This window comes from Carettochelys insculpta, chromosome 3 (assembly GCF_033958435.1).
Source record: "Carettochelys insculpta isolate YL-2023 chromosome 3, ASM3395843v1, whole genome shotgun sequence".
NCBI classification, from domain to species: Eukaryota; Metazoa; Chordata; order Testudines; family Carettochelyidae; genus Carettochelys; species Carettochelys insculpta.
In genome coordinates this window covers 185,395,088-185,408,591 of record NC_134139.1, presented here as the reverse complement: position 1 = coordinate 185,408,591, position 13,504 = coordinate 185,395,088, and the positions used below count along the sequence as shown (strand labels likewise).

The 13,504-nt window shown below is 43.0% G+C and overlaps 1 protein-coding gene across 5 annotated transcripts in view; it reads left to right on the top strand.

The window, feature by feature from the left end:
* The window catches only part of CYRIA (CYFIP related Rac1 interactor A), a 142,022-nt gene that overhangs the window by 96,266 nt on the left and 32,252 nt on the right, over positions 1 to 13,504 (top strand). For 4 of the 5 annotated variants that reach the window (XM_074988971.1, XM_074988970.1, XM_074988973.1 and 1 more), the window contains 3 exons: positions 379 to 505; positions 3,667 to 3,737; positions 7,357 to 9,838. In XM_074988971.1, the coding sequence (XP_074845072.1) occupies positions 379 to 505; positions 3,667 to 3,737; positions 7,357 to 7,420 (262 nt within the window). In that variant the 3' untranslated portion in view covers positions 7,421 to 9,838. Of the gene's footprint in view, positions 1 to 378; positions 506 to 3,666; positions 3,738 to 7,356; positions 9,839 to 13,504 lie in introns of those variants that run through there. The other variant, XM_074988972.1, reaches the window with a different exon arrangement.

The window sequence follows — 13,504 nt, the reverse complement described above, 5'->3', positions numbered from 1 at the left end:
TTGATAACGAATAACGAGCCTTGTCTACCTTTTTTAACCTCCCATATCTGTGGAAGCCTTCAGTAAAAGTCTAAGATTGATGGTTTGATAGAAGCGAAGCGATAATATGACTGCTGAAGAGATAGTGGAAGACTTTATTGTACCATCAGTTTTCTCATTTTTTTTCTCTCTAAATTGCGAAGTTGATTGATTAAAAGATCATTACTGGTGTTGATTTACTTAAAAGCTTATTGATTTACACTTCTAGTGCTATTAGATCAGATCTGTGATTTCCTTGCATTAATACTCCGGTTTGAGAATGAAGCTGTCCTGTGAAACACATGAAACAATAAAATTGTTTATATATAATGTGTATGTGTGTGTATTTTTATTTTCCAGAGAATACAGAAGTCGATTCACCAGTGAAAAGACTCTTATGTTCTGCATGAGAGTAATGGTGGGCGTTATTATTCTCTATGATCACGTTCATCCTGTGGGAGCTTTTTGTAAGACCTCAAAGATTGATGTAAGCATAGTTTGCAAAGAAAATTTTTCAGTGCACCGAATGTTTGAAATATAGTTGTCTTTAGATTTCTTCTATAGAAGTTTAGGCTTTTATGTAAGTCATTTTCAATTGGTTTTGAATATTGTATTTTACACTGGTGTTCATTTATTGTTTTAAGCCAGTTCTTTTGCTTTGCTAACTGTCCTGTTGATAAAACAACTTGTAAAATTACTTGTGGTGCTAACCTTGTAATTTACCAGTTTTAAACCTCTCACTTTTGGCATCATTTCTAAGTTATATGACCCACTGTTCCCTGTGGTTACTGTTTTGGCTGAGATCCCAAACTAAAGTTTATCTTTTTAATGTTGACTGTGAGCTTTCAGCTTAAATTTTTGTTTCATCTTAAATGCCTAAAATTTAGTATTAGGAGATTAGACCCAATTTAGGCGACTTTGGTTGAATTTCTAAGGAATCAATCCATGCAACAGGGTCCATTCCATCGATTTTTAAGCACTCCTATTGTCGACTTTTGTACTCCTGCTGTTCATGAAAAGTAACGCCAAATTGCAACCTTGCATAGTTTACCTTAGGGTAATACAGATAGAGCATTGCAAAATTTGGCATTTTTGGCCTCCTAAAGGTGTCCCACGGTGCCTTAATGTGACCACTCTAGTCACTACTTTCAGCTCCACTGCTCTCCAGGTGTGGCAGACACAGCCCAGGAAAAATTTGAATTTCATTTCCTCTTTGGCCAGTGTGGCAAACAGAGCAGATATTGCACCTCACCAGCAAATCTGGCCATGAGTTCCCAGTGTTGCAGATGAGTTCCAGCTGTGTGGCAGTGGGGATGGATCTTTGCTAGGAAAACTACAAAGCACCAAAAGAATTGCAGATGTACACCAAGATCTCACAGGCCTGGAGGAAAAAGAACACACCAGGGAGCTCAGGCATGCGTACCATAACATAAAGGAAGGAAACGGACATGATGGGTCCTTACTGCAAACATGCCACTTCTATAAGCAGCTGCATGCGATTCTAGGGAGTTGACCCAACCACTGTCTGAAAAAGTCCATCGATACCTTTGAAGAGATTCAAGGAAGCCTCTGGCAAAAGCGAGGAAGATGACGACAGTGGTCAGCAGAGGAATGGAGCAGCTGATCTCACTGACAGACAGGAACATTTTGTAATACTGGATCTCACACCCTCCTCCTAAGATGTGGTGAGTTCTCATTTTTAATCATTCTACAAGTGGGCTAATGCATTTGGGTGTGATCTGTGGCGGACGCTGTACCTACACAGCCCAAGGCCCTCAGAACAACTTGTTAATGTGTCTTGGGAAAGAGTGCCAATTGCCCTTGCACATCTCCATAAAGCTCTCAGACAGCTACTCTTTAATTCTTCTCACAAGGTTTTTGGTGAGGTCTGTGTTATTCCAGCCTCCCTGGTAGGGCACTTTTCCACACCAAGGCACAAATAAGTAATCTGGCATCATGGCAGCATAGACCAATGCAGCCTAACAACAATACCTGTGCCCATATCCAGTCACCATCTGTTCCTTATGATCATTTGTTAGTCTAAGTAAACCACTGTCTCTTTTTGCAACCCAGAGAAAGCAGGAGAAAGAGCATTAAGCTACTATATGATGACACAAGCTGCTCTGCCATGCCTGGACCACTCCCACTATTCTCTCCAGGCTGCCTGGGGAAGAGAAATTTTCACTGTCCCCGCCAATCTGACTGGTGGGGGAAGACCCTGTGGTGACTAAGAGAGGACACTGCAAGCTGCTTCACCATGCCTGGACCACTCCCCTCCCTTTCCCAGGCTGCTGGAGGACGAGAAATTTTCTCTGTCCCAGCCAAGTGGGGAGGGAGACCACACAGTGACCAAGAGAGCCAAATACAAATGATGACCACCATCACCGCAGCCCATAGGCCCTCCCTCCTGTTCTGCTTGCAATGTGCATATCTGCGGAAACTGCTTTTGCAGTCATAGGTTTGAAAGCATGGCCCCAGTCTCTGCTTCACCATGGCTGTAAGTGAACTGTGTCAAGCAGGTACTTGAAGTTCTCTGTGTAACACCTGGTGCACAGAGGATTCTTAAAAGACAAATTATGTCCTTGCAGGGAATACATCTCCATCGTCTTTCACCAAGGCTCATTCATGAGATTCCTTTGTGTGTTGTTAAACTTATCTACAGTAAATATATCTCCTTAATGTCTGGCCTTCACTTAGTTTTGTTGCAGTGTGCTCAACAGTGAGCTCTTGGACCACTACTCATGTTCCCTTCCTCCCAACCCCAGCTATTAGACTGGCACAGATCCAGAGGAGAAAATGAATGTGGGAAGAATGCAGCAAGCCACCGCACAGAGAGATCACAGTTAAGTGCCTGGAGGAGAACCATGCTGGAGCAGAGGCAGTCTGATCCAGAAGAAGTGAGAGCAGACTGAAGCAAAGAGAGAGCACAAAGTGATTTGGAGACCCAGGAAGAGATGTTGCAGCTGAGGAAACAGCAAACAGAACTCCTGTGGTGCCTTGTATAGGAGCACAGAGCTCCACTGCAGCCACTGCTGATCATTCCATACCTGCAGATCTTGTTTCATGGCACCAGAACTGGTGCTACACTGTGTGCAAAGCGTCAAGTGCAGCCAGCCTCTCACATTCATATATATATATATATAGCAATTCTTAGCTCCATAACCCACATGTGGCTCAAATGCTTATCTCACCAACTGATGTTGATCCAGTGAAAAATACTACCTCATCCTCATTGTCTAATATTCTAGGATTGACACATCTACAAATGGTGATGTGTCTATTTCTCTAAAACTTTAATTGAGGAAGGGCGAGGGAAGGGGGGTGAGGGTAGGGGGAAACTACAGTTTGATGGTTTGGGCACTGGCTGTAATGTGAAAAACCCAGGTTAAAGTCCCTGCCCTACTTGATTCAAGAAAAGAATTTTTATCCCAGATCGTTTCAAAATCAAGCAGAACAGAGACTGGAGCCTGAACTCTGGGACCTTACACCTTTGCCTATTATATGATATAATGATATTTTACTGTTCACACTCACTGGCTGTATGAGACATATTTGAAAATAAAGCTGACCTCCAGAGGTTAGATTTTCACCTGTTTTATGATACTGCAAATTATGTATTGTTCATTATTTACATGCTTCTTTTTCCAGATGAAGGGGTGCATAAAAGTTTTAAAAGAACAGCCTCCTGATACTGTGGAAGGGCTTCTGAATGCTCTCAGGTATGTACAGAAGTAGATACAATAGCATAGCGGGAGGTGCTCAGGCCAGATGGTAAGTAAATAGAGCCCTGCAGATTCATGGAAGGTCGCTTTATATGCATGGGTATCTGCATCTATGGATGTGGAGTGGATATCTGTGGCTCATTTTGTGGGTAGGCATTTTGCAAGTTGTGAATACAAATTTATGCTCTAGAGACTTACATATGTGTAAGATAGGTAGATGTATTAAATGATGATTCCAAAAGAGCAGAAAGTATTTTGATTTTGAAGCGATATTGATGAGATTTTTTTGAGAGCATAGAGATGAAATGGATGAATGGTAATAGGGCCCGTGGCTGTTCTTCCATGAAAGTATTAATATCAGAGTGTTATACCACCTATTTTAAGAATTAATTTCCCAGGAGGAGCTTTGTTTTCCATAGGAAAGTTGAGAAAACCATGTTGTTCTTCTAGTGATTGCTCATGTGCATTTCAGCTGGCATGCATATGCCATATGCATGATTGTCGGAAGGCTTGCTTTCAGGGCTTAGGTGAAAGTCACTTAACCTTAATAAGTGCAACGTTTTCAGGAGTTTCAAGCCTCATACTAAAGGCTTGTCTTCACTTCTGTGATGATTGACCCAGTCAGAGTAGATCTTCCAGAGTCCAATTTGTGGTAAAGACATGCAAATCAATCTCTCTGGGCTCCTGCTTTTAGCATTGCTCCTGGAACTATCATAGGGAGGCTCCTCCAGCACTGTGTAGTGGACACCCTGGCACTGTTCTGAATGCTCTGGACCTACCATCAGAATCAGGGGCCAGTGTCGTAGGCAGCTTTGGTGTCTTCATCTCACCAGGTCTCTTTGGCTGTGGTGGTGGCTCCTCAGCTCCCAAAGGACCCTCAATCTGCTCCAGTTCAAGCACTGACTTAGCATGTGCAGATGCCCACTGAATCACTGACGTGTCAGCCCTCTGGTTTCTCTGAGGACATGAGTGAGCCCAAAGGTCAGGAAGGTCCTCTCCTCAGGAATCTTTCTCCTCCTCCCTGGACGAGGCTGTTGTGGGCACATCCTCCTCCCTTCCTGCCCCTGATATGAGGGCACATCGGGACCTTTTGCAGCAAGTGGCCACAGATTCTGCTCATTTCAGAACCACAGCCATGGCTGCCATGCAGATGTGTTCCACATTCCATGGTCAGGCAACTCTCTGTACTTGTTCCCTCCCTTCCCCCAGGTGCATAAAGTCCTTCTCAAAATTGGACAAGACAAGGTAGATATGATCCTCACTGCACTGGTGTGGCCCCAAAAGTGTAGGTTTGTGGTGCTATTCGGCGTCTCAGAGGACATGCGCATAGCCCTGCCACTTTACCCCAATGTTCTCACTCAGAACCATGGTTGGTTGCAGCACCCCAGCTTCTAGTCACCATCTCATGGCCTTGAAGGCTGCATGGATGAACCCTCAAGAGCTTCAGTGCTCAAACTTTGTTAGGGAGGGTCTCCTGGGTAGTAAGAAGCCGTCCAGTAGAGCCATATACCTAGCTAAGTGGAAGCACATTTTGTTTTGGTCTCTTCGGAAGGGGGCCTGGCCTGGAAAGGCCTCAATAACCTAGGTCCTTCATTACTTTTTAGGCCTGAAACACCAAAGCCCTGTCATCCCTTAAGGTGCATTTGGCTGCCATTTCAGCCTTCCACCCAAGGGTGGGTCATAACTCCCTTTTTTTTCTGACTCCATGGTTGGATGCTATTGACCTCCAGGAAATCTCAGCCTAGTTCTCTCCCAACTCATGGGACCTCCCTTTGAGCCTCTGGCTACCTGTTCCCAGTCCTATTTCTCCTGGAAGGTTGCCTTCCTGAGGGCCATAACTTCGACCAGGAGGGTTTCAGGACTTAGAGCCCTGACCTCCGAACCCCTATATATGATATTTTATAAGGACAAGGTGCAGCTACATCCCCTACCAGCCTTTCTGCCCAAAGTGGTCTCCCATTTCCATGTGAACCAGGACATTTTTCTGCGTGTGTTCTTTTCCCAAATAGCATGCCACTTCTAAGAAGAGAGCTATGCACTCCTTGGAAATCGGGAAGGGTGTTAGCCTTCTACATTGACTGCACCAAGCCATTTTGTAAATCACTGCAACTCTTTATTGCAGTAGCAGCTCAGACAAGGGGACTGCCCATCTTACCCCAATGTCTTTTTTCCTGGATCATGTCCTGTGTCAAGAGATGCTATGACATGGCTGAGATCCCACCTCCAGTCTGCATTGCTCATTTCACGAGGGTAAAGACTTCTTCGACAGCATTCCTTGCTCAGATCCCTGTTTAGGACATCAGGGCTACGTCAACGCTAGCACACTACATCGAAGTAGCCTATTTCAATGTAAGAACATCGAAATAGGCTACTTCGATGCGTATCATCTACACATGCTCCCGGGCTGGTGCCTTCGACATTCAACGTTGAAGAAGCGACCGAGAACGTCAAAAGGAGCCACCCCAGAAGAAAATGCGGAGCGTCCACACACAAGCACTCTCCCTGTTGAAATAAGGGGCCAGCAAAGCCCCAAGCTGCTCCCTTAAAGGGCTCCTCCCAGACACACTCGCCCTGCACAGCACGAGATCCACAGAGCCAACAATCGGTTGCAGACCCTGTGCATGCAGCATGGACCCCCAGCTGCAGCAGCAGCAGCAGCAACCAGAAGCCCTGGGCTAAGGGCTGCTGCACACAGTGACCACAGAGCCCCGCAGGGGCTGGACAGAGAGTCTCTCAACCCCTCAGCTGATGGCCGCCATGGAGGACCCCACTATTTTGACATAGCAGAACGCGGATGGTCTACACATGTCCTACTTCGACGTTGAATGTTGAAGTAGGACACTGTTCCCATCTTCAGATAGGAATAGCGATTTTGACGTCGATTTCAACATCGAAATGGCTCACGGCACATGTAGACGTGATGTGTACTATTTTGACGTTGTGCCAGCTACTTCGAAGTAGCCAGCTTGTGTAGACGCACCCCAGCAGAGTAGTGACGTGGTCCTCTGGCTGCATGTTTACAGCACATTATACCAATATCTGGCAGGCATGGAATAATGCAGTATTCAGCACAGTGGTCCTCCAGATGGCTACACAGATGGCTCTGGCCCCTCCTACAGGTTAAGTACTTGCATGTCACCTGTTGGAATGTACATGAATGATCACTCAAAGAAAAAAAAAATGGTTATTTACTTTTTGTAACTGTTCTTCGAGATGTGTTGCTGATGTCCATTCTAAATCTCACCCATCTCCCCTCTGTTGAAAAGTCAGCAAGAAGGAACTAAGGCACTTTAAGGCCAGCTGAGTCAGACTATATACTGCAATGTGCAGACATCTCTCCAGGAGCTCCCACAGCTGGCCTGATGGTTACTGCTAGGGGAAAAAAAGCCTTTTGCCAATCATGCATGTGGCACACACACACCTGTTGGAATGGACGTGAGCAATGCGCCTTACAAAAGCGTTTACAAAAGTTTAGTAATAATTTTTTTACTGTGCATGCACTTACTATATTTAGTAAAATGTCTTATTCATTTGAAGAACAGCTAGCAAAGCTGTGAGCTTGTCTTAATTAATATTCATTTTTTATTACCCTTCTCTTTGTATTTGTAATTCCCAGGTTCACTACAAAACACCTGAATGATGAATCTACTTCCAAGCAAATTCGAGCTATGCTGCAGTAGCTTCTTATGAGATAAGTGGACCCGTGTGTTGATCACAGAAGATGTGTATGTTTACATAATTTAATACAGTTTGATGTCAATACTTGTATGTTCTTTACATCACTGAAATCTTTGAATCTTGATTCATAACATGACTGATTTTATATAGCACAATATTCATTTACATGTTGGCCTTATTCTTTGACATTTTATTTTGGCTGCATCTATAATAGTTGGTTGTCTCTGTTTGTTTAATCCATATGTGCCAACTCTTTTACAAAAGTAAGCAGTAGTTAGGGACAAAATGGAGGTCAGATAGACAAAACCCTAAGGATGAAAACTTCCAGGAGAAATTTTAATGAGAATTAAAAATTGTCTCATTTCTTTTTCAGTGAGCTGTTTAATTGGAAATTTAGTTTTGCACAAACTTACCCATTACATTTTTATGGAGTGAGTCATTTTAATGTTCAACACCATTGTATGAGAGACAACAGGTTTTGTATTAAGCAGAAGGAAAAGTGGGCCATCTGCTGCTAATTCTTTCCTGTCTGATAACAGCCAACAAATTGTCTCACCACTGAAGACATTTTGTGTTTTCAGTTTATTATGTAGCGCTCACCATTCCACAGTGGAGAAATAATTAATGTCCTGTTTCAGGTTTGATGTATGTACTTGTGAGGCATTTCAAGACTATCTTCAGATTAAGACAAGCTTGTATTAATGAAAAAGAAAAAAAATCTTATTTGGCATAATGACTGAAGCTTGGAGAATAATGGAGAAGTACTAAAGCCTGGTGTACACTAAAAAGTGTTTGGTGGTGTTGCTTATAATATCAGACTCTCCTAAAAGGGAGATAATTTACACAAGTTGAAGAGTTATTTTGCCAGTACAGCTTACATCAGTTCCCCAGATGAAATCTAAGGGTCTGTTTACTCTGTAATAAAACACTTACAACCAGCCCAGATCAGCTGACGTGGTCTCAAAGGCCATGGGCTGCAGAATGTAACATCACAGTGTAGATGCTGGGTCTTGTGCTGGAGTCCAGGACCTTTCCTCCTTACAGAATACCAAACCCTGGGTTCTAACCCAAGCTTCAATGTCTACACTGCAATTTTATAACACCAATCCCCACAAAATGTGCCAGCCACAAGATTTTGTTATAGCCTAGACATTCCTTAAATGGGCCAAAGCCTTTTTGCAGGTGTAACTGTCTGCGCTAGAGTTTTGTGCCAATGTAAAATATTGTGAAGACTTTCACCCAATTGACTATCAGCAGAATTTTCTAGAGTAGACCTGGCCTCATTAGAGCAGGATTCATGTGAAGAGGGTTTGACTGTTTTTGGAAGTTGTGAGTGTATTTTTTTTCCTTTTGTGAACTCATTTACAGTCAGACTCCTATATAATACTTATTTACCAGTTGACAACATGACAAAATTGAGAGATTTCAGTGGCTTACTTAACCACTGTTTTCAGATATGACTGATCCTTTCAAGAAGTTGAGTTCATCTAGTTGAAGGGTTGGAGGTCTTTTGCCCAAACCAGTAAAGTGCCCTTTTGAGGATCTGAGTGACCTGTAGCAGCTGTGAATTTTCTAGCAGAGAGCATCACGTTTTCAAAAACATGCACTAAATTTTGCATGCTTGGCCTACATGTTTGCATGTAAACTCTACGGCATGTGCATAAACCTTGATTTGTGTGTCCATATACATGTTGGCATTTGTGTGCAGTAACTGGAGTTTTCATGAACATACTTCATGAGCGTGGCCCTGTAATGTTTTGGAGGTGTAAAGCTGTGTGCTAGAAACTGTACTGCACTCTTACAAAGCTAATGTCAGTTCCTAGGCAGTATTTAGTTTGTAAGCTCTTTGGGGTAGGGATTGCCTTCTGTTTTATATTTGCAAAGCACTTAGAACTCTGAGGCCTCATTTCTGATTGGGGCCTCTAGAAGCTAATGTAATATGAATAATGCTTCTGATTGTATTATACTACTGCTGCTGCTACTGAGTACTCAAATGTCATCAGAAACATAATCTAAAATTGGTGGTGGTGTGGTTTTGCCCAGACCAAATAATTTTCCCAACATGTTTCAAGATCTACACTTTTCAGTATAGGGATATTTAAAAATGTACTTGGGAAAAAAGTACTTTTGCCATTGTCAGCTAAAGGGACTACAGATCTTCATCAGTGGATCTGGTGAATTCTTGTTTTTGCTAAATCTGCTAACGTTAATACTCGCCTATCTGTAATTATAATTGTTAAACATTGAAGTCTTTTAAAAGCCAAAAGAGGAGAGCTGTGTAAAAAAGAAAACTGTAAACCTGAAAGCATTCTTAACGTTGTCATGTGCTGTTTGCAAATGCCACTGCATTTCTTTGCCTGGTGTTACAGGACTTTTTTGTACAGGAATTTGTTTGAAGTAATATAAAGTTTGGTACATTCCCAGCATTTGGATTGTCTGGCTTTTTTTTTTTGTTTGTTTGTTTTTTACAATGGGTAATAAGAGAGTATGGATTGACATTTGAGCATTCCAGTCAGTATAATCATGTATAATTTATAATAATGTTATACTTTTTATACCAGAAATATTACAGACTCTATTTCTTTGGTTCAGTCTTCATGGCTGAGGATGTTACAGAGGTTCCTAAATCTGAGCCAGCCTTTTTAGGTGACAAATCTGAGGAACTCTCCCAGATTGAAGTGACATTAGAGGAGGTTTTTGGAGTTAATTGATAAGCTGAATAGTAACAAGTCTCCAGGACCAGACGGTATTCACCCAAGGGTTCTGAAAGAACTCAAATGTGAAATTGCGGAGTTATTAACAGTGGTTTGTAACCTATCCTTTAAATCCGCTTCGGTACCCAAGGACTGGAAGACGGCCAATATAACGCCAATATTTAAAAAAGGCTCCAGAGGAGACCCTGGCAATTATAGACCGATAAGTCTAACATCAGTACCAGGCAAATTAGTAGAAACAATAGTAAAGAATAAAATTGTAAGGCACGTAGAAGAGCATGAATTGTTGGGCAAAAGTCAGCATGGTTTCTGCAGAGGGAAGTCGTGTCTAACTAATCTATTAGAATTCTTTGAAGGGGTTAATAAACATGCGGACAAGGGGCACCCAGTGGACATAATATACCTAGATTTCCAGAAAGCCTTTGACACGGTCCCACACCAAAGGCTTTTATGTAAATTAGGCGGTCATGGGATAGGAGGAAAGATCCTTTCATGGATCGGGAATTGGTTAAAAGACAGAAAACAAATGGTTGGAATAAAAGGTAAATTTTCACAATGGAGGGGGATAACTAGTGGTGTTCCCCAGGGGTCAGTCCTGGGACCGATCCTGTTCAACTTGTACATCAGTGATCTAGAAAATGAGGTAAGCAGTGAGGTGGCAAAGTTTGCAGATGACACCAAGTTGTTCAGGACAGTCAAAACCAAAAGGGATTGTGAAGAACTACAAAAAGATCTCAGCAAACTGAGTGATTGGGCAGCAAAATGGCAAATGAAATTTAATGTGGGTAAGTGTAAGGTAATGCACATTTAAAAAAAATAACCCAAATTACACGTACAACATGATGGGGTCAAATTTAGCTACGACAGATCAGGAAAGGGATCTTGGAGTTATAGTGGATAGTTCTCTGAAGACATCCATGCAGTGTGCAGCGGCAGTTAGTAAAGCAAATAAGATGTTAGGAATTATTAAAAATGGGATCGATAATAAGACAAAAGATATCATACTTCCCCTATATAAAACTATGGTACGCCCACATCTTGAGTACTGTGTGCAGATGTGGTCTCCTCACCTCAAAAAAGATATATTGGCATTAGAAAAGGTTCAGAAAAGGGCGACTAAGATGATTAGGGGTTTGGAACGGGTCCCATATGGGGAGAGGCTAGAGAGACTGGGACTTTTCAGTCTGGAAAAGAGGCGATTGAGGGGTGATATGACAGAGGTATATAAAATCATGAATGGTGTGGAGAAAGTGAACATAGAAAAATTATTTACCTTTTCCCATAATACAAGAACTAGGGGACACCAAATGAAATTGATGGGTAGTAGGTTCAAAACTAATAAAAGGAAATTTTTCTTCACACAGCGCACAGTCAACTTGTGGAACTCCTTGCCGGAGGAGGCTGTGAAGGCCAGGACTCTATTAGGGTTTAAAAAAGAGCTCGATAAATTTTTGCAGGTTAGGTCCATAAATGGCTATTAGCCAGGGGTAAAGTATGGTGCCCTAGCCTTCAGTACAAGGGCAGGAGATGGATGGCAGGAGATAAATCACTTGATCATTGTCTTCTGTTCTCCTTCTCTGGGGCACCTGGCATTGGCCACTGTCGGCAGACAGGATACTGGGCTGGATGGACCTTTGGTCTGACCCAGTATGGCCATTCTTATGTTCTTATGTTCTTATAGTTGTTAGGTACTTGCACAGTTCTGCTAGTCAAATGTATTCTACCAAATATTCTTGGGAGAATTCTGCACCACTATGCAATGCTGAATTTGCACAAATATTAGTTGTGCTCAAAATGTCCTCTTCTCTCCACAGAAATGAGCTTCAGAGCACCTGGCCACTGTTAGGGAGCACTAGACCCAGCAGAGCCCAGCTCACAGATAGAAAACACTGACATAGGGAGGGATAGGGAGCTGGAGGTTTCCTGAGAGCTGCATTTCCCACCATGACATGCATGAAACTTCATACAAGCCAAAGACCCAGCATCTGGATGTGTGTGGGGAGAGAATGAAGAGTGGTAGTAGGTACATGCGAGTGTTTGAGCTGGCTGGGGTGTGGTCAGAGGTGGTCTTTGGGGAGAAGGGTTTTGAGTATCTGGCCTCTCAGCTGGGCTCTAAGGGGAAAGACGGTATAGAAACAATATCTGAGTTGTAGGTGTTTCCTTAACTCTTTACTTCTTGGGGAATTTTTTAGCACAAAACTCCACAAGGATTATGGAATACACCTTCACGTCCTTGCTCATGTCCATTGCATATGAGGCGAGTGTGTGCTTGCCACATGCACTGGTGCCAGAAGGTTTTCACTCACTGTTATGCATAGGGGACTGGCTAGGCACCCTCTGGACTGATCTACTTGCCACTATGTAAGTATCAGAGTAGTAGCCGAGTTAGTATGTATCTTCAAAAAGAACAAGAAGTGCTGTGGCATCTTATATACTAGCAGATATTTTGGAGCATAAGCTTTTGTGGGCAAAGACATGCTTCATCAGAGGCATGATTCCCACCTCTGAAGAAGTGGATCTTTGCCCACGAAAGCTTGCGCTCCAAAATATCTGTTAGTATATATGGTGCCACAGGATTTCTTGTTGCATTGCCAGCTCCTCGCTCCCTCAGTTCCTTCTTGCAACTAGTGATGGTGCTAGAACATCTTCTGCTAGCATTCCATTTTGTCAAGTGTCTCGTACAAACACGTTCCTGTGATGTAGTTATATGTAGTTAATAGTTCCCGAAGACTGCGTCTACACTCAGATAAAATTATATTTAAGGCATTTAGCTCAGTTTCACCAAGTGCCTTTTTCACTGTAAATACCATTAGCTCGATTTATGGAGCACTGAAATCGATATACTATCCATCCATAATATATCACCACCTGATGGGTGTAGCATTCAGGTCGAATCTAGAGTTCCGAATGAAGGCTAGTGTGGAAGCTCCATGTCTTTAGATCGACTTCCTTAGCCTCCAGAGATGTCCTGTATGTTCCGCACAGTTCTCCGCTCTGACATCTTCCATCTCCACTGCTCTCAGGTGTGCAGGAATTAGGCAATAGGAAGACCTTTTCAATTCAGCATCTGGAAGTCTGTGGCTGGAGGGTCATGTTTTCATGAGAGGCTGAAAAACTTTTCTATCTTTGTTATTAGCACAGCTGTGGGGTCTGTGGTTCTGTCGGCCTCTGCCAGGTATCTTCTTTTTTTCCTGTGCTGCCTGGTGCCAGCTGCTGCTTCCCTGAACCACGTGGCAGCTAGGCTATTGGTGGGGGGGATCGTACTGGTATGAGAGGCAGAGAAACTTCTTTTCAGCCGTTTACGTTTTGTCCTGCCCCCACATCCCCTCCGTTCCCTCCCCCAGAGGCGCCACACAGTCTGGAACTTTCCCA